This window comes from Notothenia rossii (genome assembly GCF_949606895.1).
Source record: "Notothenia rossii genome assembly, chromosome: 9".
NCBI classification, from domain to species: domain Eukaryota; kingdom Metazoa; phylum Chordata; class Actinopteri; order Perciformes; family Nototheniidae; genus Notothenia; species Notothenia rossii.
In genome coordinates, this window is record NC_136907.1 from 66,804,032 (window position 1) to 66,830,554 (window position 26,523).

At 41.1% G+C, this 26,523-nt stretch overlaps 1 protein-coding gene across 6 annotated transcripts in view; it reads left to right on the forward strand.

Annotated features, from left to right (window-relative positions):
* agap3 (ArfGAP with GTPase domain, ankyrin repeat and PH domain 3) overlaps positions 1 to 26,523 on the forward strand; it is a 119,844-nt gene that overhangs the window by 27,037 nt on the left and 66,284 nt on the right. For 3 of the 6 annotated variants that reach the window (XM_079652130.1, XM_079652133.1, XM_079652132.1), the window contains exon 2: positions 24,952 to 25,010. In XM_079652130.1, coding sequence (XP_079508256.1) covers positions 24,952 to 25,010 — 59 coding nt within the window. Of the gene's footprint in view, positions 1 to 16,533; positions 18,531 to 24,951; positions 25,011 to 26,523 lie in introns of those variants that run through there. The other 3 variants (XM_079652131.1, XM_079652134.1, XM_079652129.1) reach the window with 3 other exon arrangements.

The following is a 26,523-nucleotide window of genomic DNA, read 5'->3' on the forward strand; positions in this document are numbered from 1 at the left end:
TAAGACATTTTTTTAAAGAAAGTTATGGTCCCAGCAAATGAAAAGTAAAGATTGCCTGCTTTTCTTTGTTTAGTGCAGTGGTCACCAACCTTTTTAAGCCCAAGATCACCGCCCTCGGCCTAGGTGAAAGGCGAGATCTAACTATTGCAGAATTGAGTGACAAAGACGGCCCAGACAATGCTTTCAATTTGAGGTCTTTTATATAGACTAATCGCATTTGAATTACTGTTACAATGAAGGCTCCATAATCAGCTCACAGCATATAAGCAGGGGTAAAGTGCTATTGGAGGGCAGACCTCACCTCCTCTAGGGGGGTCCTCACCTCCTCTAGGGGGGTCCGGGGGGATGCTCCCCCGGGAAGATATTTTTTTAAATATTGAAGTTGAAAGCATCAATCTGGTGCACTTTGAGAGCAACATGAAGAGATCTATGGATACCTCTCTCAGCACCCATATGAAACAGAACTGTAAACAGATTTTGTTTTTCTTTAAATCACTCCCCTTTTAAACTGTATTCTTGTTTTACTGCTATATAGTATTTCATACCTGTTTTTCATTTATTCTCTTATTGTTTGTATAACTATAATAATCATATGAAGGTGTGCCGCGGAAATAATCTTTTGAATAATTTGTGACAAAAGCGTTCTAAACACTCAAGAGTCCTTTAGCTCACCTGAGCCCCTCTGTCTGACAGGGGAGGACTCTCCTCCAGCTTGTTGTGGAAACAGATCCTTATGTCCGTTAGTGCAGCTAGCTAACCAGATGCTAACATCACGGTCCCCACTAGCACCGGTCCCCCTCTCTCCCACTCTCCCTCTCGCTCTCCCTCTCTCCCTCTCTCTATCACACTAAATGCGCTATTGCCACACACACAGAGCCGAGCTTGAATGACACAAGCACACGTGTATTTCCATGCAACTCTCTGATTGGTCTGGTGTCTTGCCTCTGTTGCGTTCACTGAACACGGGAAATTACAGTCCTACCGTTGTCTCTTGTGTCATGATGAGGTTCACGTAAAGCACGGTTAATGTATTATATTATTGAGGTTTCTCAAATGTACGTCAATCAAGTGGCACCTGCTAACGGGGTGGTGGATGATAGTAAAAATGTATTTTTCAAACATTATTATTTTAATTTTCTTTTTCTTTCTTTTGTTACTTTTTTTTTTAACGGTCCGCGATCTACCCGCACCACACTCGACTGGTTGGCGACCACTGGTTTAGTGCGAGTTGTTTTTTTGTCATTATTTTATTTGTAAAACGACTGATTGTTTAGTCGTTTTACAAAACCCAAAGTAACTTCTTTAACTCACTTTTCGCCAACAGTCCACCGAAACATTGTATTAATTGTAGAGCTACAAATATGTATCATTTCCAGGAATTATATATCTGCCAAAAATGTTCTGGTTTAATTGGTTTGTCTGTAAAATGACAGTAAATGGTGTCAAAAGTGCACAATTAGGATTAATAACAAAGATATTTAGCCCTACTTTAAAGATTGAATCCTTCTCATATTTGCTTGATAACTTAAAAAAATGTATAAAATAATGTTAACTGCCACTATATAAAGAAATGTACAAGCAAAAAGAGATCCCCGCAGCAGTCCAGTTCACTCCTTATCTCACTGACACTTGCCAATAAGCTCTAAATCCCACAAATACTAGTGTATAGACAAAACGCCGCCTTGTGTTAAAGGTCATGGATTGTGTGGTTTTCGCATTAGTACCAACTCTAACCACAGTGTAAACCCTACTGACCACACTCCACCGTCTGTTTACACTTCCTGTAGCAAAAATGACAACCTTAACAATAAATGCCTATAAAACGTAATGGATTAACAACAGCAATTGCCTATGTCATTAGGCACATTTATTAATGCAATGTATGAATAATGTTTGTTATGCAGTAAAATCCTAATTAGCATTTGGTCCCTGAAGCACTTGATCTTTTGTATTATTATACTGAGTGTGAGGACGTTGGCTGCCTTTCCTCCTGAATCATATAGACACCTCGTTCATTTGCATTGAGGAACATATCTTTGATGTCTAATTATTCACAAAATGTGCAGCCTCTCTGCTGCATTTTTCCCCAGTCACCTCAGCCATTTTGTTCTTACTTTGAGAGGCCGATCAACAGTGAGAGATTCCACTGTGGATGCGGAGTGCGTGGGCCACTACCCCACTGATGAGCTTCTTATGTAATATCCGTCTTCCAACCTCTCAGCACACGCTGCTGGTTGATTGTCCACAGTGAGCACAAGCTGGCAGATTTCACTCTTGTTTTGCTATGGCTTCATTCAAAATCCACATTGGAAGATGAAATATGTGCATATTGAGCTTCAGACAAATATGATATCTAATATTTTATCTATTTGTGTTTAATGGGATTTCTATAAAGTTTGAGCAATGCTTACCATGGAAATATCATTCATGCAAGACATTCAAATATGTATTAATGTCAAAATATGTCTGTTCCCCTCTGAGATGTTCTGCATTTCCTGTAATTGCATCCTAAAGGAGACCTATAGCTCCAAGAATGTTTATGACTTGCTCCCTAAATATATTTAGCATTTTCGTACAGCAACAGTGACCCCCTGTGGCGGCGCCCTGCCACTGCACACACCGGCAGAGCTCTCTTTTTGACCTCTGATGAGAATCTCTGTTTAAACATTTCAGCCAACAGAGGAACAAAGTACGAATGCCACATCAAATTGACAGGAGACTACAAAAGAGTCACCTCAACAAATGGAATTACGCATGAGCACCAGAAATAAGAGGGTGTCTGTTGTCTTGTGCCCGTCTCTGCGCAGTACGTGGGCAGAGCTGATGTTGGGATTTAGATGAATCTCCTCCGTTTATTGTGTCGAGGCAGTGCTCAGTTCTTGGCTAAAGTCAGATTAGCTATTTGTTTACTCTGTGCAGCTGTCCCTTCTCCAGGGGCTGCGCACAGATGCCATTATGTTTTCCTTATTATTTCTGGATCTGGAAGTCTATTCGGAGTATCTGAAAAAGGCAAGTGTGCCATTATTAAACTCGGTCCTCATCACTTGACTGACTATATTTCTCATTTATTTTGTGGCTTTGGTTGGGTGGATTGGGACAGTTGAAGCACATTTCCCACGTGACCTGTATATTTAATAGAAGATGTCCTTTGTCTCACATTGAGGTTTTTTTTTTTTCACATTTTCTGGAAAGATAAGTTGGTAATCATTAGAGAAGTCAATGCTTTAAAGGGCTGAAGTGTGACTTGGCCTCAAGTCACTCCATGTTGATGACACAGATGCTCATTAGGAAGTGGGAAAGCACAATAACAGATGAGACAAATCAATTAAAACACCACTTGATGGAACACAATCGAAGCATTCAAGTTGAACCCCCTGATGGCCTAAACATTAGCCACACCAGCTTAGAAAATGTAATGGTTGCTTCTGTTCTTTAGCCATAAAATAAACAGGCATTTTGTTTTTATAATTCAAGGTTCTTGTTGACATTACTCGTGAGTGAGTAAGCTTTGAATACCTTGATAGATACATCTCTTGAAGCGTGAGTCATTAGTGGACCATTAGTAGATATGGAGACAAGGAACAAGATTACAGCAGAACAAGCAGCTATTTACATGTGAAGAGAATAATTAGCAATCTCTCTCCCACATGTATGTATTAATAGAACGCGTTAGAATAGTTAGGCGAGGTAATTCACGGCCAGTGCCCTGAGCATAGCTTCTGTTAGATATGCATTCTCTGTGGTGTTTGTTTAATACCGAATGTGCATGTGTCATGACTTTTCCAGTGTGTGCTTTCAAAGCAAAGACTGCGAAAGTGAAAGCTAGCGCAAATGAGACTGAATCCCTGGCAGCAGCTGCTTATCTGTCAAGTATTTCGCAAGCAAACATGCATTTACCTCCTTACACAGTTTACACGGGGAGTTAATTTGCCGTTTGAGTAGCAGGAAATTAACATCAAGATTGACACCATATACCCTCGATCACTTGTTTATCCACACATTTTCCTATGTTGTTGCTTCTTTTGCACACTTATCTTGCTAGGTATTCATTTATAGTAAATCAACATAATATATTTTTGTATACCTCTAAGTTTGATGCCCGTAAAATCCTTGAATGTAATACATTTGCAACTGTGGTGGACTGTGAAAGAGCATTTCCATTACTGACAGACTCATCGTCTCCAGCCTCTTTTTAATAAGGAGTGAATTCATACCCGCTTGTTACAGAGCTTTGAGCTTTCAACATCATAACTCCTTTGATCTATGCATTAGGATAAATCAATTCAGAAGTATCTGATCACTTATCTCAGGTTAGCATGGTGTGGATCCTTAAAATAGTCCCTCATCCTGACAGTAACGTTGGCAGGCTTTGTCTTCCAGCTTATCACTTGACGTCAGAAGAAGATTAAAGCAGAGTAGTGATGTCACCTGAATACAAACGTAGATGTTCAGGTGGTGCTTAGCTGATAATGAAATCATATAATGGAAAGATAGTATCATGCTTCTACTTCTACTAACTGTTTAGAACATGACCTGTTTCGGATTGTTTTTTAATTTAAACTCAAGCAGTTTTTATTAGCTTTCTGTCATTTTTATCATCAGTCTGATCCTGTGTGATGGTACCCAGTGTGTCATCATAGTATATTGTGATTCAAACCAACACTAAGGAATAATCTTAAAGAAAATGTACATGTTTTCCCTCTGCTAATAACTTATTAGAACCTTTAGTTTCATACTCTATATTTTCTCAAAAAAGCAAACTACATACCTTTTTTTTTTTAATGTGCCGTAACCTGTGTGGGGGAAACTTCTCAAGCAATTGGAGTCAGAACTCAGAGACACGAGGAGAGCTGGGGCTTTGATGGCAAACACTGACGGTTTATTTGGAGCTTCGGCCGGATTATTCACAAGACATGTCACGGGCCACGGGTTGACCACACGGTTGAGATGACACAATCAATCCTCAAGAACTCTTCTGTAGTTCCAGGTTTTTTAACTAGTTTGGAGTGTAATAATCAACATTCTTTATCAGTGAAACCAAACAATTATGGACCCTGAATTTAACTAGAGCTCCCGTCCATAGAAAAGAATGTGCGCCAGGGAACCTACGTCCCTGGGCCTGAATAGTAAACTACCTCATGGCGGCTTGTGCTCTGTCAAAGACTGGCAACAACAAAGCGCCCAAGCTGCTCCTCCTTAAGAGAGATAGCAGCAATACCCAAGGCCGTAGACCTATGCCACGGGAGAGGAGACGGTGAGAGGAGAAAAGGATGAACTGTGTAAAAGGTTGAATACCTAAACAAATTATTCCCCAACAACCAGGTATTTATGAAATGTATGTACATCATTGCTATTAACACTTTTTATTTGATGGCCTTTTTTTACATTGTTAACTCACGCATTTAAGTTTCTTTGCAGCTTGATGCTATACAATTCCACTGGCCTTGGTTTCAGGGCCATAAACCATAAATACATGTGAGGTGGGGTAGGACAACATATATAGGAATTGATCATTTTGATTTTTTTATTTCTGGTTAAACGGTTTAGAATTACACAATGCTTCTTTCTGCCCTTTTCATGTTCACAACAACCGTCCTTAAACACACCACGCCATCAGTGTACTTTGCGTCAAATTCTTTTTTTTGCTTGACAAACTATACACATTACAATTAGCTGACACTTTCATCCAAAGCGACTTACAATAAGTGCATTCGACCAAGAAGATACAAACTTGAAGAAAACAGAATCATATAAGTACATCAGGTTTCATAGAGCCAAACCATTTTAAGTGCTACTCAACTGGCTTTAGATAAGCCAGTCCTTTGTTAGTATGTAAGTGCTTTTTATTTATTTTTATTTTTGTATCGCTCGAAGTCGAGTCGAAAGAGATGAGTTTTCAGTCTGCGCCGGAAGATGTGTAAGCTTTCTGTTGTCCTGATGTCAATGGGGAGCTCATTCCACCATTTTGGAGCCAGGATAGCAAACCGCATACACCTCTTGTGTGCAGGACTTAGTTATCATTCAGTCAACGAACAGCTGAGATATCGGATATCTTTCTTGTTCAGCAACATACACTAAAAGATGGAATTTTTGATCTCTATTATCAAGTCTACCGAGACACTACTAAGCAGCCCTTTGTATCGTCCTTCATAAAAATCTCTCTGAATGCATCAGCCCTTCTGTTTACCTAGATTGACGAGGCTTGGGTTATGAGAAAGCAGACTGATGTGGACATAATGCCGGCCATCCTGCAGCTGTCATTGGGATGAGGCGCAAAACTGACACCGCTGCCGAGCTGATCTCATCGGCATGCGGCAGCAGCGGCTCTGCAATCAGTTCAAATACAAAAACAACAGCAAGCTACACAAGCGTTTTACCTTTTGATCCCCAAACACTGACCTTGACTGTTTAAACCACCTCCATCACATTAGAGGTGAAACAGGGGGAGGGTTGGGATCCCAGTTATTTTTTGCACCATGCGGTATCTTTCCCAGCGTCAGCGTTGAGGCAGTGTGCTGTAACACCTTTCAGCAGGTTTCTCCCCCCACATGCGCTCACACCTGTCTCTTCCTGGAGCCCAGAAATAGTGCACTGCAGCAGCATGCTTCTCCAAGGGGCCAAGTGACCTCAGAAAGTATACTACCCATGGAGATGCCCGAGTAAAAATAGCATCTTCTCCGAGTGCTGTAAATCAGGCCGTGTGGGGGGGCTTCCCCTGAATAGGATTTAATCCGGGAGTGTCTGCAGTTATTTATCATGCAGGGTTATGTAACAGAGATTCACATTATGGAACGGCATCTTCCAGAAGGTGTGGGAGCAGATGTGGCCGTTCTTTTTTTTTTCAAGTGGCAGTTATCTGTCAGGGTCTAGTTAAAGAACAGGTCTCCCTTCTCCTGGGGGATACTGATGATGCAGTGTTCAGAAGCAAAGGGAGGATGGAAAGTTGTGGGCGGATAGATTGAGTTACAGATGAAGAGACGGAGGAGGAGGAGGAGGAGGAGGAGGAGGAGAACCTGGGGGAGGTCACAGTTTTATGTCATTTCTGCTGCTAAGGATTGTTTTCCGGTAGCCAAAACCAAAATCCTCGGCTCATTAGGCTGCCTTGTTTCACTGTGGATCACACAGGGGATGATATGGGGCCTATAGAGTATGTTTGTGTGCTTTTGTGTATCATATGTAATCGCAATCAATCTTAGTGGCAGCTGGACAAATCAATTGCTGAAAAGTGAACATGGATTGTGAGTGTTGGAGGTTATGACACTTCTAATCTCAATGAGGTAGCAATGCTGAATCCTAATGTACCCTGCACATGCTCTGCATAAACAATATGTGCTACTAAGTGCATTCAAGAGGCCTCTGTTCAATTAAATATATAAACCCGAGGCACCATCAGCATCTCAAGTGCAGCCTATTTCACTCATGCTCATTAAATAGCAGTTGTATTGCAATTTAAATGTAATTTTCTTTGCTGCCAATGATGTGTTTTCAGGTGGAAATGTGCATGTTAGTCCGTAACTGAAATGAGTGCAGCTTAAGCCTTACTTCAGCAATTTTCTGCCTCCGTGATGCCGCTAAAATATGAGATTTCATCACGTAAAGTGCCAAAGTGATGACTGCATCTTTCCTATGGATGTTTGCTTGAAGGTCTTAACTGTACTGCTGTGGCAGCTGCTTGCTTGGACATTCACCACAGAGCTGCAGAAGTTATTAAAGGAATCTCTTTCAGTAGAGCGGATATGTGCCTCCATTAAATTGAGTAGATTTGGACACTTCCCAAAGGGAAAACCTCACCCTATTCTAATAAAAATGGTTTGTCAGCATTCGGAAGAACTCGATCTCCAGGCTGGATGTACGTCCAAACAAGTAGAGTTGATCTCTTGTGGTGTTTAGATGGATATCAGTCAATAAGAATTCCAAGTACATTTTATTCTTTTCCTTTCCCCTTTCCAAGTTGAATACACAGCATGTATCTCCTGATATAATATCTCACAGAGGCTTTTTGCCCCTCTTGTTTCTTCAAACTAACACAATTGGGCTTTTAGCCAATAGTTTTGTGTTATGTTGATACATCTATCAGTTGTCAGTGTCAAAACCTGACAAAATTGTTTCCGTAAACATGAGATGGAGTCAGAGAAACTGTGTGTTCAGCACACTGTGAGGCCCTGCGGAGAATCGTATCAGCAGTTTTGATATCCTCACATTTAACCAAAAAAGGACAAAAATAAACAATACCGATAATAAGATAATGCTTCTATATTACTGTTGTGTTTGTAAGTATGTTAAGCTGTTTTTTTTACTATCCCAGCTAGTCCATTACAGTGCTGCCATTTTCCGGCTTGGTTGACATAATAGCAAAAGCCCTCAGGCAGTCGTCATTTCTCGGAAGCCAAATTGCAGGAAAAATGGTCGGGCACCATCACTCAGTGTCTCCACGTCCAGTTGAATCACATTCAGGTTTTCTGGTTCACCTCAACCTGCTGCTCGTGCCTACATCATGCTGGACTGAAACAATACGCATAATGAATTGTTTCCTCCTCCGATGTACCTGCAAGGGACAGGATGATATGTCATTATGTTAAGGGAACCTAAAAATGTCATGAAGAGCGTGTAATGTAAGTGCGCCATTACTGACTTTGACAAATAGACCTGTCGTATACTTCACCAATTTGGGTACAGATGTTTGCAGTGGCCTCTCCAGCCTCAACGTCTGTGTCATTCACATACTGTAGACGGCGGCTGATCTGGAACTAAGCCTCCATGCCTGGCTGTCTGACGGAGGACATGTTCTCAGGCAGAATACTTATGGCGTGTCGTTTCTGATGGAGGTACACAACGTCTCGTAGAAATGGTTTAAGTTATTCAATATCATGCCTAAACCCCACTTTTGAACGACTTAAGGAGGTTTCAAGCCTGTTCAAGCCATAGGGAGGGAATTTATATCTATCAATGTAGTGTTTTTGATATTTTACGGAAATAGATTTTTCGCAACCGGTGTAAAAATATTTACCTCTCTGTCCCCATCACTTTCCATGCTCCATGCTAGCGATTAGTTGCCGAGGTGCCCGTCACACTGTGTGCCATTTGCATTGAACTAGTGGAGCTTGGCTTAATTGTCAGTCACCTGTGGAACTAAATCTCCCACATCCATTTCACAGGCTTTAAGATTTCATCAGTCGCAAATATGCTAGCTTAATGAATATCATAACAATTAATCCCACGTTGAAAACTGAATCAATGATGCGTCACTATCATGGAGCCACTATCTGTTGAAAACTGATCACACAGCTGTAAACGGTACGCAAAGTGTTGTTGGGGTCTTTATTTTGTAAACTTGAGGTTCATGAATCGTTTTATCTAGAAAGAAACTAATATCAGCAGCTGTTCCTTAGGTTTGCATGCTATTAGCACTAGTGGGGGAGTATCAGTAGGAATGATGGTCTTCCTCCTGACTTCTTTGTAAAATGGTGTTGTCAGCTTCCTAGCGAAGCTCCCAGCTTATTGTCTCAGCATGTATGGGCGGCACAGGAACGGAGACAAAAGGCGTGGGAAATTACATAGGAGCCTGTGCCCAAATGTGTCTCTATTCCTGGCCATGTTTTTGAACAGCACATTGAATAAAAACCTTAAAAGGAGTGAAAAGAAGAAGACTGAACAGAATAATATACTGTAGATGTATGCCTTCTTCTGAAATCCAGCAGAAATAAATCTTATTTTTGAAAAAATGTATGCGTGTAAACCACAGAAAGAACCCATTGAAATGTCTCATGTAAAGATGAGCATCTCCTGAGTACGAATAACATATCTGAACTAAAGTCCAGTTGGCTCTTAGTGGCTTTACAGTGTCGTAGCCAGATGATGTCAGTTTGTGGCTGACTAATGTTGTGATTGGCGGATCCATTTATTTTAACAACTGCGGTATTGTTGCAACAGGATGGAGATCAAGGCCAGATGGTGTATGACAGATTACATCTTGCTGATACAGGAAGGAAACTGGAGGAAGAAGAAGATCCATGATCGCTTGAATCTACAATAAGTTATTTCAATTCTCAAAGCTCTTCTTCTAAACTCGTCCCTACCTCCGACTAGATCTGTGCTCTCTTGAGAAAATCAGTTTTACAGAGATATTTTAACAAATACATCATTATAGATATTTGTAGATGGGTAGACATTTTTGTGTTGAAAATGGGTGCTTTCACAAAATATTTACTCAGTCATATTGCTGATTATTTATCTAAATGATCACTAAGTGGGAAAAGGCAAATAACAGAACAGCGAGAACATCAGAAAATATTTATTAGTGGAATTGAATTTGTAGTTTTGTATCATAATATCGATTAATGTTAATATATTGACTATCTCTGACTTCCCTTACCAAGCTGGTGCTTTGCAGAGATGTTAACAACTAGTTGCTGTCATTGGCCACATGGAGTTTTCAGTGAATCTTTCATTAAAATGAAGCATATCTCATCTCTGCTGCCTTATGATGAACTTTCAGGTATCCTCTCTGTTCTACTGTGTACTAATACCAAAAATAATACTGATATTACTACTCCTACATTAGAATAAAGATTGCACAATGCAATACCACATCAAAGCTATTACATAAATGCGAGTTTGAAGGCAGGTTTTCAAAAAGATGACACCAAAAGTAAGCGGGGGTTTGCAAACTAATGTGTAGAGGAGGAGGAGGAGGAGGAGGAGGAGGAGGAGGACTGGGAGCCACCAGCCCACACAAACCTGCCAGAGAAAAACTGTGCTTCTCTCCGCAGCCTCCTCCTACGTTCTCTCTCCGGTTATTTTGTCATCTTCTACGATCCAGTACATGCCTCCGTGTTTCCCCTGCCCATTCCCAGCTATTGAAATTCAAACTGACCTTTTTCTGCGCTCAGTTGTTCCATTCTCTCCAGCCAAGTCTGCAAACCTCACCCACAGTTTTCTGCACCTTGGATCTCTCCATCTGACACATCAAAGGAATAGTAACATACTGGCTGCAGGGTGGTAGTGACGACTGCACGAAGCAATAGTCATGAAGTTCCGCCCATTCATCCACCCATGCATGTTTGGTACATGTCTGTGGCACTATATGTTTAATATCGTTTTCAGTCAGGGGAAACAGGAGAATTAGCACAGAGCATCTTGGATGTCAAACATTGTAATAACAGGGCTTTGTGCAGCTTAGGTTATGCAAAGAATACACACTCTCACTGTCTCTCCTATTCAATCTCATACATTCTCTGTCTTTCTCTCACACACAATATATATCTCTCAAACCTGAATTTTAGAGAGAGAAGCGTCTGGAACTTTTTCACAACCTCCCACAGACGTCCTCGAACCTATCATTTTCTCTGCAGTGGAGCAATGGTGACGTATGCTCGTCGCTAGTGCAGCTGAATTTTAAAAAGCTCTACACCCACGCTCAATACCACTACTGCAAGCATAATTATCATAAACTTTCCCCGCTGTCTGTACCGCTTCTGTCTCTGTGTATGATCCTCCTGATTTATTCATTTGCAGATATTAATTCAGTGTCTATGCAGAGAGGGGAACGTGGTCTGTTAAATTGGTGTCGGTAGGCCAGGGTGTAGTCGGCGAAGGAGAATCAAAAGCACATATTGGCTTATTTTCATAGTGTGTTTTTCTCTTATGGGTGCATGTGTTCCTGCGTGCACAATTGGCTTAGACCAAAATGCAGTTTGTTTACATTATATCGGTAAGTGATTCGAAATGTGGCCTTTGGGAATACATACTGTTTCGCGTTCATTTGGGGACAAACACCTCATTTTAGTTTTCAGCTTTAACAACCATCTCCATTGTGTTTCTTTATCAAATTATAATCTCTCAAGGGAATTTACTGTGTGACAGACCTGTTTGTAATATTTTAGGAGGGTTGCATCAAGTGTTAATTGTGCCACAGAGCTGAATAGTCACACCCAGGAAAATATCAGTGTGCTCCAGAGGAACTCCCTTGTGACTGCCCACACTTATAATTAACTGTGATAATGTATTCCCCTTGTTGTATGTAGTAACATATTTTTCCCCTAGCTTGGTTCGCTGATCAGCCAGAGAATACAAGGGTGTTAGGAAATGTCATCAGGATGTGGTAAAATGAATAAATGTGGCCTAGTAAAGGGTTGCAGTAACTTTTAAAGGGGTATAGCTCAGATTGACGCTTTTGAATCCATCATAACCAGCTTTCAAACCCTAACAATAACACCTGCATTGGTGATGTATTGTTCAGCTTTAATAATACCCTCATAGTAAACTAGCTCTTTACATGTCGGTCAACTTCTGTCCAGATTATTCATTTGGTTTTTAGTCGGAAAACAGTAAGACATACCCATCAAGGATCCCTATGGCCCAAATTGGAGTCATCATTGCTTTTTTTCTTTGACTGAAAGAAATATTTTTTTTATATTGTATGTATTATTATCAAGAAGTTGGAACTTTTTTTAACGGAAAATGCTAAATATCCTAACAACTAATAGGTTTTCCGACCATAGAAGATTAATTTGTAAAGGTCTTTCATTATTGTAACACTGTTAATATACTGCCTTTTTTATATAGCAAATGTGAGTGATTCTGGAGAGTCTGAACATTACTGAGTCTTTTTCCAAAAGAAGCATAGATATACGCTTCGTGTGCTTGCAACCAGCTGAAATTGAAAATCCAAAAGATGGTATCGGGAGTCATTCGGTGTGATTGAAGCCTCGGGCAGAATCTACTGTAATAGAGGGTTGATTAGCTATCCAGAGCTCATGTGTCTGGGCTGTGGTGACGCCAATCGCTTTCTGACTCAAGTCCATTGAGGTCAGAAGTCTCTTCAATCACGGACTATTTCTGTTATGTGTTCATTTACACTCACATGTTCACACTTGGCGTTATCTAAAAGCCTGACATCTATACCTGGGAAAACAAGTGTCATGGACATTTTTATTCTTATTAGAGCTGTTGAATCACCGCCATCTTTGGCACTGGTTCGTCATGCAAAGCGCTCGCCTCTGAATAATGCGGATGACACATATATGTTACTATTTTCAGATAGTACTGTAGAACACATGATATTTTGTCTCTCTGTGCGACACTGAAGCAGAATGGACGCCTGTCAGGTGTGCACCATGCTGCTGTTTTATGAATGAAGACAACAACACCATGTTGAGAGGAAAAATTAGGCAGCGTTTGAATATAACCACCTACCAACCTTGTGCTTATCAGCCTAAGGCAGGTCGCCACCCTCATTGACTGTTCAAGCTACCCGTATTCTAGAAAGAGTGTACATATGTGCATGGCTGTCTTCCTCACGCTGACTCATGTTCAGATACTGACGAGGGGTTAGTAAGCTTTACTCGTGGCTTTGATGATTCATGCGATTTGCTAGACAACACCAGCCTTTGTCACACGTGGTGTCAGTGTCCTTATACAAACACACCAGTGCTGCCCTTCTATCATGTCTGCTGTTTTAACCTATTTGTCCTGTGCCTCCTGCTTCTAGGCGTTCAGAAGGTATCAGAACCGCTTAAATTGCTTAAGCCCTGAAGGTAATGGATGATACCCTTACAAATTCAGTCTCTCACTATCTCCAGTAGTAGGTGACTGCAGCATGGAGACATCCCAATTTCAAAAGTTTGCTCAAACTTTGACAAGAAATATATTTCAAGAGCTTTTGCAGATGCCTCAAATGTGGTTTGTGCTTAATTTAGTTTGTTATTAATTAACGTAAGCTCTTATTGAATTCAATTAAGAGGAGCGAACATTCAGACAATATGATTAGGGACTGACATGTGCTTTGCAATAAAACTATATCACTTTTCAGAATTACATTTGAGTGTTATTTGTCGTTAGGTAACAATAGAAAAAATATTCCCTCTAGTATTCTAATTTACTTTATACAAGTGTGGGGTGTTTTCAATGTAATTTTGAATTTCAGGGCTTGGAATGGTCAGCTAAATGTACTTCAAAATATATGTAGGGTGACAATGATAACAAATATGTTAAGAGAGATAAAAGTACCTAGACAACTTTTGAAAACACCAAGGTTAGGAAATTAAAGGACAGTCATATCAGAGTCACGTTGTCAAAACAACTACAGTACACTCATGTTTGTAACGGTAACACACACACTCAATGAAGAGATAACACAGACACACAGTATGATATCTGCTCACAATCACACTGATGTCTACACACAGATACGGAGGAGGAGGGTAATTCAGGAACCTCAAAACATGCTAATCCAGTTCTTCTGAAAAGCCCTCCCAGCCGCCATCTAGATACGGTTACAAGAGGGAGAAACATTCAGCTGTGGGACAGAGGAGGAGAGACAAGCATACAAGAGCAGCTCTGTTACCAAGTCAGCACTTCAAAATCACAGGATTTACCACAGCGCCGGTTTCCTCTGGACCAGCCGCAACAACGGAGACAACAGTATAGTGGATTAACTGTAATCCTATCAGTGTTTCTTATGTAGCACCCTGTTAGCCAACACCTGCATTACGAATTACCTAGAGGAAACGACTCCAACGTGCACCGTGACACTCGGCCTCCTTCGGGCCACTTCCTCAGACTCTCCTGTAACTGCTCGGGCTTCTGCTGGTAACTACATTATTAGGTCTGCATGAAGGAGATTCTCACAGCAATGCCTGAATGTAGCAAACGAAGTGAGAAAAGGAAAGTGTAAAGATGGACTATTCAAACGGACACGTGATATTTCAGCCACCTGGATGTTTCACCATTTTTGGTTAAATTGTGAGTCATGGAGAAGTCACTTTGAGGTTGACTATGTTGCTGTGCTTTGGGGGTCGTAGGCGAACTCGACACCACCAGATGCAATGGAGCAAAAAGGACTGCTTGCTTGACGATGAGCCTCATATCATTACGAACCCTTGCTTCCTAGACACAGGTAAAGTCAAACAGTGAGTTTGGACAGCTTTAAATAACTGAACCTAACTGTCGAAGCATCTTTATATTTGAATTAACTTCACTCAATTATTTATTTGGAAACCAAAACATAGAAGGAAGATTTCCCTGATTTGTTTATGTATGACTGAAGTACACTGTTAAAAGTAGAGCCCTGGGTTTACTGGAACACAAATATTTGTAATATTTTCTATTCATCCAAAGTAACATCTCTGATAAGAACACAAAAGGATAAAAGGCACCAAGAAAAACCTTGAATATCAATTCTCACACATACTGTAAATCTTATAAGATGCAATGGCCCTGATTTAGATGAGTTTAAAGTAATGTCATTTGGTGCATTTTTCCTTTGCAAACTAAATAAATGATCAGCGTTTCACATAGTCTTTAGGGTGTATTTTTTTATGACAAATGTTGCTGATGATGAATACTGAGTGCTGATGATGATCAGAATCAGCTCTTTGCACAAAGCTGCAAATTCCAGCTTCAGGGTTTTACTGGATTTCCCATAGTGACGCACTCTGAAAGTAGGCAGTCAGTGTTGCCATTTTGTTTCAGGTTTTCTCTGCCAAAATCCCTCATTAGCAGTAATGCTATATCATAAATCACCCGGGTCCGATTCTGTATGTTATATAGAAAATGCTGTAAGGAGAGATTTCAATATAATATACAAATACTAAAAGGTTGATCTTGTCTTGTGTCAAAATACATATTTATATATAATATCAGTGGCAATTTGAACTTAAGTCATGTCAAAGCTACCTCAGAGAAAAATTCCCCATGTTTCCGTTTCCTCCCAGCATTATTCAGTTTCTGACCACATAGGGGCAGTGTTCCAGCCCAAACCCCACTGTAAATAGTGTGCTGCAGGGTTGAGCAGGTACAATCTGGCATGATTCAGATGATTGTTTTTTATATTGTACATGACCATATATTTGATGGTCCCATTTCAATTCCCTAAAGAATAATAGAGCACGACACCTGTGAAAAAGAGAAAAATGGAACAGGAAAATGCAAAGCCTGTTCGCCCCATTAAGCTTAAACTCACCCACTCTGTGTGGGTTGTGTAGTGGGAGCCACTGGAAGCGTGGTGTGTGGTTGTGTGGATAGTGCTACATGTTACTAACACAGGTTACGATCGCTTACGTGTTTTTTTTGGTCCTGTAGTGAGAGGCAGGCATTTTTTTTTATTGTGCAAGTTTCTCCTTTACGAAGTGATTATGACTGTACAATTTAAGGATTGTTGTTATGCTAGACCCTTCAATTTAATACAAGTTGGTGGTCACTAAAATGTGGATACATTAGCAAACAACTTGGAGAGTATCTGTTCTTTGTGTTATGCCAATGGTCCGAAGACAAAGTGTCCATTCATTGCTGGTACTCTTTGTAGATTACCACAGTATGTAATCAGCTCAGTCTTCTCTAAATCTCATGTTCACTGGTGTCTGTTTATGTCTCTGGGGGCTACTCCAGAGAAATCAGGAGGGCGTGTGTAATGCCTGTGGGATCCATTCCTTGTTTTCCATGTGTCCCGGGGGTTGGAAGGCAGCTGAAAGTTCAAACAGACACACACTCCCTCATGCTCTGCATGGCAAGAGCTCAGAGATTAAGGGGTTTGTCTGCACCGCCAACAACAAGGACGGCTCACTCTGCGTAACTTGCCAAAGAGGAAGGTTGATTCAAGTTTTCTCTAAATATGCAACTTTTGCAACTATTAGAGATAAGACTTTTTTGCCAAACGAGCAGTGGATTTTTTCCTTTTCTTTTGTTCATCTGCCCATGCAATACACGCATAACTGAGTGTGGGGAAAAGGCAGCTACCATCTAAATGCCTGTGTGAGTCTGTGTGAATTAAGGAACCTGAGTTTTTTCCCATGTCAAAGGTGAAGGATTATGCCTGGCATAGGAATTTAGTCTTCAATTGAAGGATTTTATGAGTCTCAACAACTCCCAAGCAAAATGTGAACATTGGCTCGTGCTACGGGCTTGTGGATGAGGATGTATTTGTAAATCAGTTTTGGGTGCCATGCTATTCCTTAGCAGTGGGACCGTGGATGTGACCCCAAGGAGTACAGCTATTGGCCAACAGCAGCAGGGCAAAACTGTTTACCACATCTCTGTAACCCTGAACGAAAGACAGGGGGATGCACTGGTGTCAGGACTCGGAATGGGCCGGGTCACCCACACCTTGGTTGAGGATTGCCATCGTGGAGGAGAGATGATGAGTGTAGTGCCAATGGAGAACAGCCCCAGGCTGGGCAGGGCACGGCAAGAGCTTGACAGGTGGCCCTCCCTGAGCCGCACAGGTAGAGCTGGGAGGCAAAGAGAGGAAGTAGTTGAGGAAGAAAATGAGGAGGAGCTGGAGGAGGTGGAGGGAAAAATGAAGGCAGACAGGTTTTTGAAACAGCCCAGCAAAAACTCAGGTAACTCCTCACAGCAAGGCAGAGACGCTGTAGAGTCGGTCGCTCTGACAGACACCCAGGCGCAACGCATTCAGAGCTCAACATTACGACCTGTCACCGCCCATGCTAAAGGGCTTGTCTTTGGGGAACATGGCACTGTTGCAGGACATAGCTCTCTGCCCCGGGCTGTGTTGCGATGGACGCGTCAGGATGAAGCCCCGCCGGGTAGGAGAACGGTGAGCATGTATGGCGACTCAGTCAAACAGCAAAAAAATTCTCAAGCTGATCAAGAAAGGCGGCTGCGGAGGCCCAGGAGTGTGTGCATGCTGGCAGGCCCAGGTCCAGTCCTGTCTGAGCCCCGGACCCAGCACCCCCTCAACAGGGCAGGCGTTTTGGACAGCAACCTGCAGAACAGGAGCAGGAAGGCTGAGCTGAGGGCTGTGGATGGCCTCAATCCCGCTCAGCGGCCTTTGTTTCCCGCAGAGGTGATCCCCAGGGTCAGCCAGAGGAACTGGAAGGCTAGGCCTGTCAGTATGACAGTGCTGGAGCTAAGAAAGAGGGGCTCTGATGATGAGATAGACAGCCAGAGGAGCGATGGAGTAGGCTTTCTCAAAGGGGGATTTAATTGGAGGCTTTTTGGCAAAGCACCTCCTGATAAGAGCAAAGAGAAAGAAAGTGACAAAGATGCAAAATCTTCTCCCAAACCTTCTACATCTGATGCTCCAAAAAGTACACTGAGCTCGTTAAGACGGAGCCTCAGCCTGCGAATCAGGAGGACTCGGCCCAGGGACAAAGTTACTCTAGGGTCTGAAAGGGAATTAAAGGAGTGCTCTCGGAATACATGTACGGCCGAGGAGACCACAATGAGTCCACGGCCCTTTTCGTATCTCACAGGAAGAACACTTCCAACTTCCAGTGAGCAAATTGAGGATGGGGCAATGCAATACATTCAGTACCACAGCAGGGGGGAGCTCAAAGTAATGGAGGTACCCCTATGTCCAACAAAACTGTCTTCCAAACCTGTTCAGGAAGAACCCAGCATATGGCAGCTTATAGCCAACCGTTTCAGGCGGAAAGAGCAGACATTCAGTGGCAAATGTGAAAACCAGCAGTCCGAGAGCAAGAACACCGGCCAAGATCCCCTGGCAGAGAATAATAAGTCACTGCCAGTCGCCATAGAGACTCTGGCAGGCATTGACTCCCACAAAGGTCAAGGTAAGACCTGTAAGATTACTGAATTTATTTCTCAGCTCAGTTTTCCATTTAAAGTTTCTTCAGTGAACAGAAAGTTACAGCTTGAAAGAAAGACGGAAGTGCACTGTATTTCTTTAGAAGGACAGGCAAATGAAAAACACATGGGGAATTGTGAGTTTGGATGGCATTCAAAAACGTCTGGTTCCAGAGGTCCTTGTGGAATTTCTATTTTGGGCACTTCATTTCTCCAGTGTTTTTCATGTGTGCAAGCACTTACACAGCAAATAATTTGTCTTGCATACCATTTTAGAATGTCAGTAAACAAGTAGGTACAGTTAAGTCAAATCAGCAGTGACTGATAAGGACACATTATAATGGCTTGTTTTACTGTGGTGTAAAACAGCCCTAGTAATGTCTCTGATTTACCCACACACAGGACCTGGGAGTACTGATAATGCTGTCTGCTGGCCTCACAGAGACATAGCTTAAAGCAGTAGCATTAAAGCAGTTAGTGGCTGTAATGGGGATTTGTTTGGCAGCCTAGCAGGGCTAAATTAAGAGGGCTTACATGCTATAATGATGGGGAGAAAGGAAGATGACTTAAGCACTTTGTTTAAAGGTTAACTCTGAAAGTGGAGTGTGTTTGTCCAGTTGCCTAGAAGACCAGGCAGAGATAGGCAAATATTTGTAACTATCTGAATTAATAGCTGTTTTTTATTTATTAAAAAAAACTTTTTTTGCACCCATTTTCACCTCTTCACATGAATACCTAATTAGTTGTCCGTGACAACTTAATGACTTCAACTACTGTCATGTCGCACACAGCCTGTATTTACTCTCATTACGCCAACCTTTGAACGAGCGAAGCGGATATTTCATTCTCATGCTAGAATTACACTCTAAATGGGTCCTGAGGTCAACTTTGTTTGTCTCCCGGTTTATTTGTATTCTCACATGACATGTTACCAAGGATACCTGTTCTTGTGGTTAAGTTACAAGTTGTATTTGTCCATATATTCCCCAGCAGAGTCAGTCAGTCAGTCAGGCATTAGGAATGTAGGTGTGCCGATCAGTCTGAGTAAAGTTAGGTGTTCAATGCCCTGGGCGGGTCTCGCCGCCTGTTGGTACCTGTCTAAGTGTTTGCTCCAAAATTAAATCCAGAAAGCTGAATCCCAGCCCTCACAAAACTAAACACACACACATGCGCGTACACACACTCGGTTCAAGTGTTTCCTGACGATAACTCCTAAATCTGGTGAGGCTTGGGGGAAGGGAGATACAGGATGATGGGTTTGAGGTGTGCAGACCGCGTCCCCACCCCCACCTGTGGATGAACAAAGCCACTCTGTCGAGCCCGTAGAGGCATGAGTGATCAGTGAGCCATGTGCTGAGATGGGGCTCTCTGGGGGTCTTTGGGTTGGAGGAGGGGTGGCTTTCCATGCCGCGTAGGTGGTGAGCAATCTCGTGAATGTTGAAACACCAGGAATGGGATTGTAGATATAACTTTTAAATATTTTGATATGGTGACGGCAGGATCCAGTAGACAGAAAAGTGCTCACTGATGCGTATGCATTCTGACTTGCCCTTGGCTTGCCGTTACCCATTGGTAATTTCAAAGAAATCCCCCATGTGTGTCATCCATTCTCCTTTAATCTCGAATCTGACATGATATTTATTTATAAGGATGGAATTCCCTTTGCTTTGTTCCCTTGCTTTGTGTTTTTCACTCCTTCTCAATTCCTGGCAGCTATATTTATTGTATTAACTTTTCCTTGCAGTTGGAATTATAATACTTGCTTCAAAATCTGCAGATACATTTGTTTAAAAAAAATGCATTTGCCTATTTCCTTCAAACCAGCTGGGGTTATCTTCAAGACAAATACATTATTTCAAACGGTAACACTGTGATATCGACCTCTCACTTGTTGGAGACAAATGGGGACAGCAAGATATTGAAAAGTAATGGTGTGATACACTGTGAGCTAGAGTAGAGGAACATCTGATAACAACTCATATTTGATCTATCTCTGCAAATCTCAGCTAGGGTACATTTTTTTCATTGTTATTGTTGACAAATATGTGAGGATCCTTCCATATAAACACTCAAACTTTACTTTTTTAAAATTGAATTGGTATGCAATTTGTAAATCACCCTCTACTTTGTATGCAGTATTGTCATCAGTTTGTTCACATGCACTGTTTTGAGTATCAGAAAAGATCAGTCAAACTCACTCAATTTAGAGTTAAGAGAAGAATGAGTCACCCTGCATTGTTCTGCAAAATCCTTTTAAACCCGATTTGCAAATCTCCTTATTTATTTCACGGGAAAGGATCAATGCCTGGCTGTTGGTAAACAACACAAGGCATATAGCGTTAAGTAGGGCAGGCTAAACAGAACTCATTAGAGGGACATGACATAAAGGTTTTTACCTAGTTCTCTGCGGATTGTATTTGTCTCTTACTTTCCTCTGATCAGATTTAGACGTTGGTGTTTGGGAGCTTAAAGGAACAGATATAAGAGCTCGGACTGGGTTGTGGTCTGTGGAAAAGGTTTTGGAGAGTGGCGCACAATTGGAAGACGATACGGGATCGTTTTGTCAAGACAGGCATGGTAAAAGTAGTCACACAGAATGTTGGTTGGTCCTGAGGTTGGCATATAAGGGAACGACTGATTGCTAGCTGAAGTCTCACTCTATAATTTCTGACAGTGGGAAAGCATGTTTGGACGTTTGGTGGAGAGCGGAAGTTTTGACCTCAAGGTTGTCCCCTCTAATTCCAAAAACCACTTCAAAATCACTGCACGTAAAAATGCCTGCATGTATGCACATGCACACACACTCAGAAAACCACTGTACGCTCATAGTTTGTGCTCGCTTTGCATTTTCTTTTCTCATGAAATGGAATAAGTGGTGTGGGGGGTGTTGGGTGATTGTGTTTCACTACCCTCAAACTGAATGGTCATTTTATCTGAGTAGACATGAGCAGTGAAGTGAAAACTCTAACAAACAAGCTGGCAACGCAGTTTCCCCCTCACAGAGACAAAGACACCGGTGTCCTTTCTAAGCATCACAACCGCGGGGGCTCTCTGTTTCCATAGGCATTCTGGGACACGGTAATGTAGGGATGCTCATTTAAAAAAAGTGACGTAACACAGAGCACATGGTTTCAATTAGGTTTTTCTTTTTGCCTGCATGGGAGCAAACTGCTTGTATTGTATCTACTCCAAGGATTTAAAAATAGGCATTCTCTCCGTTACAGTTTGTAATGGGCGTGTGTCTGAGAGGAAATGTATGATTTGGTTAAAAGACTTCTAATGCACATGTTAGGTACTGTCCAATTTTGTGTAAAAGCCCATCATTTCATTTTCCTTTCTTCTTTTCGGTCTTGAAACATAAATGGTGTTGTTATGATCAATAATAATGGGTCTGCAGCAGCCCAAGTGGGCAGCCTCCATTTATGTGTTTCTTTTGAGTGATACTTAGTTCTCCTCCATTATCTATGGATTTATCTTTTTTAATTATCCTTTTTTGAAACATTTATTATGTGGAAAATGGGAGAAAAACATCTGGGTATCTATCAGTTTTTGTTGTTATTTTGACTTGATTTAATCTCTAACTCTATGTTGTTTAGGTTTATTTCTCTTTTTATTCGTTACTTGTTAATGTTGCAGTAATACGTGCTAAAGACTGGAACCTTTCAGTGTGTTTGACGACTAGCAATGTGTTGTCAATGTTCACTTTTTTCAACCCTCCAATTACTAGAAAATAACATAAATACAAATCATGATGTCAATGTATAGATTGCATCTGGAAAATATAAATCCAACCATAATGACAGGAAATCCAAGTAAATTAGGAAGCAGTCTAATCTGATATTGTCTCACAGGAGTGAACTGATACTGAATCAGATGGGTGTCTTCGCTCTTGTTCAGACATGTCAAACCCACACTGAGAGGGCTTAACATGGGGCGTGCTGTTTAAAGACTACCCTGCTCCACACAATGCTTGCTGAAAGGCCCTTCTGTGAGGGATGAACTTTTCTCCTCACCCACAACAAGTGAGACACTTAGAGGAGCACAAGGCTCTTTGTGCATAGAGGTCAGAAATAAGCAAACATTTTAGCAGGGGGTGTTTTTACTTGAATTGTAGTGGGATAAGGAATTTGTGGCTCAGGTCTACCTAGCTATGAGCCATGCAGGCTTTTAACATACATTTGAAGATACATTACAAACATGTTTTATTGTATGGTGACACTGTAAGTGACCTTATGCTGTCATTCTTTACATATTAGCCTCGCCTCAAGCTAGGGCTGCTCAATTAATCGTATTTGAATCGCAATTACGATTATGGCTTGCAACGATGACGAAAACAACGTAATAGAAATAAAACAATTTTTATTTTTTTACTATTACTTTTTTTTTTATTACTTTTTTTGTATTGGTTTTTCAGTTGAATTATACTTAAAGTTCAGTGTAATCAACTGTTAAAAACATACTGTTCAAATGTTTTTTCTCCAATAAATTGATGTTTTCAAAGTAAATGGATAATCGTTTTTAATAATCCTGAAATCAATTATTGACCCAAATAATCGAGATTATGATTTTTGCCATAATCGAGCGGCCCTACCTCAAGCTCAAAAGCAAAGCATCATTGCTGCAACACACAGGCTTACTGTTACGATGACTGCCTGTTGACTGTGAGCACTTTAATTGTTATGTTTAGACATGGGGAGGGAGTATGGGGGGGTTCACCTGGTATTACACACCTTGTTGCCTGGAGACATAGAGTCTACTCTCTCATGTTGGAGATTATATCTTCCTCTTGGGGGGTTCAGATGGTGAGAAAACATGATCCAAAACAGGAAGGTGGTCTTTGTTCTAATAGTTGTTATGACACATAGTTGTGTACTCCATCCCTGTGGGAAACTGGCACTGCTTGTAGAGTTGTCATTTGTGTTTTTAGTTGTGAGGGTTTGTATTGTTCTTCATTGTGGTCTTTTTTTTTTAAAGTGTGATTATCCAGTCTTTAAATGTCAAACGAGTTGAATCAAGCCTGGTAATGACTGTCTGTTGAAATGGATTAACTCAGTCCTGTTCAGCGATTGTATTGTGTTGACACTTTATATTCAAATGGGCTGCGTATATTTTACTTACCATAGGTGTTTCACAATCCCTTCTTGGAAGTTTTGTGTTTATACGTTTTAAATGTTATGTAAAAATATGGATATGAGCAAATAAGGGAGAAAAAGGGAATATTTTGAATGTGTTATATTCTGGATCTATTTGCTGTTTACTTTTATATTGATCATTGAGCTGATCGTTGAAATTGTCCCTAACACAAAATAGTTCTATTTACTATCAGTTGAAAATAAGAAAACTAGCCAATGCCCGTATTTCATGAGAAGAAACAGTTACCTTTTTTTATTTTATTTTGTCCTTTTGCTCCCTCAAAATAACTTTTGACGGATCAGTTGTTGTTGTTGCAGTGTGTTATGTTGTTGATCTTTTTTCTGATAATATTGTCTGAATCCGCACTGGGATGGAAGTGCAATGGCAAATATAAAAAGAAAGATTGCTTCGCCTGGAGGATATGGTGTAAATAAAGGTTGAAAGTTTGCCAGTTTGGAAGGCTACATCCTTCTAATCATTTGACCCTTTTTACTTCAGTACGCTTGGTACTGCACGGCTCCCAAGTCCACAGTAAACTGCACAGAAGTTAGCTGTGACGTTTTACTGTGCAGCAGATAAAATATGATTTAGAAAAAAGTAGATGAAATTACATTCTCATAAAAGTTCATCACAATCTTCAATCTGCCAGTACGTCAAAGTGTACTACAAACCTCGACCAGACTGTAGATAGGCTTTGTCAAACGAATGTCTACTGAATCCACTAGGGATGCCAGAAACTGACCATGATCAAATTTGAAAATCGGACTGCCCTGACGAATATTAATCGATTATTCGCTGCCCCCCCGAATTACATTTTTTTTTTTCGATTATGGAGACTGTAACGAATATTGGAAAAATCGAATAATCGCTGGCATCCCTAGAATCCACCACAAAATGTGTTGCACACAATGTATATAGCTTTTAAATTTTTATTTAGCCTTTATTTGTACAGTTAACATCTCATTGAGACACAGGGTCTCATTCTCAAGAGAGACCTGATCAGTGGTAACAATACAACACAAAGTTACAGACAGACAGGACACTTAACACAGAGGTAACAATCAAATAAAACATCGTAAACAGTAGTCATTCAAAATGCATGTGGTCAGATATTGCAGGGGCAAACACCTGCAGATGATTCCTCCTTTACCATCATCCAATGGAAAACTTTGTTAATGCCATATAATCTGTAGCTGGTGTCAAATGGTTGAAAATAGCTGGAAATGCATTTAAATTCTGCTCGACTTAATTTCGTTTTTTGCCTTTTCCTTTTAGACTCTTTCGTCAACAGCCAGGAATGGACATTGAGTCGGTCAGTGCCAGAGCTGAAAGTGGTGAGTAACTTTTTATATGTCTAACAGTCGAGGTTTCATCTTACTGGGCGATTTAAATGTCAATGGGAAACATGTTCTGTCCTTGTAACACTGGTTTTGCATATTAAAATGAGGGAGCAGTAGAGAGATTGGCTGGACTCCTCCCTGGCATGTACTGGGTGATTTTTAATGAGATGCGTTGGCATGGAGATGGAGGGTGGCTTGCAGAAGGACGGGAAATGAGTGACAGTTTTGGGCTAGACTAGTGACACATTCCGGGTCTGATCCCACCCGCCAGTGAAGCACACACACAGCCGCTGCCAAATGCACAACTAACATCGTCACATGATTTAATTCCTTCCACCCATAACGACTGGCAGGCTTTAGAAAGTGCTCTCTACCAATCTGACAGTTTGAATAATATTTCTGTGTTAGATGAATTAATTGTTGTTGCACCTTGCATAAGAGAAAACGTCAGTGAAATACAAAGGGGGAAATTCACAAGTAGCTCAAAGAACAACTTGCCTTTTTGGCTTCAAACACTTTAAATGCGTCTGTTTATCTTTTTAAGCTTCTGAGGTGTTCATTGGCAGCTTCCACACAGGGGTTTGTTAAATGGACCTGGGAAGAATGAACAAAATGTCTCCAAATAGCAATCATTCTTTTTTCAAAACATTCAAAGAATCCTGTGAAGGTCATACTGAAAAGAAGGTCTTACAAAGCTTTCATTTTGACATCCAAATCTTTTTCTTCTTGTTCATACCACAGTTATAATGACAGGAAGTGGGGTCAAAACACTTCCTGGTGATTAGTTTAAATGATCAAAGGGTGAGAGAGAGCCTTTTAAACATTTGCTACAACAGTGAGCTGTACCACGGTACTGTAGTTTCATAATGACTACCTAACTGTGGTCAAATCTTATTTCATTTCTATCTTTTGATTATCAAGTCCGCACTTTGCAAAATTCCGAGATCAAATCCGAACATCTACAAAGAAGACTCAAAGTGTTGTACTGGTTAGTGCTGATACAGCGTTTGATTTTCACGAGAGCTATATACCAGCAGGTCACAAAGTCAAACAGCAGGAACACTGCTCCAGCGGTACGCTCAAAGTCGATTTTTGTTGACTCATTGCTTTCACTGCACACAGCCTACAACTTTTGCTAACTTAAAGCTTATTCATAGTTTATTCTGCTGGGGTACCATATGGTGTGTAATGTGTATATATATATATATATATATATATATATGTATATACACACTTCAATTATAGAGGGGGGGTAGGCCGGGAAAGGCCTTAAACAGATATTTTCTCTTGTGCCTCAAACCTCCCTATAATTAGAACCATACCTGACTTTAACACCAACTAATGATCTAAAGAAGAGGAGGGTGATGGTGGGTAGAGGAGAGGGAGGGGATGAGGCATGTTGCAGCCTTTGTTCTTCCCAGACGTGCTGGCATCCTCGGCCCACCCTCCGCCACGCATCCCCCTGAAGGCACCATAGCCAGGTCTGGTCTAGACACCAGGGAGAGGA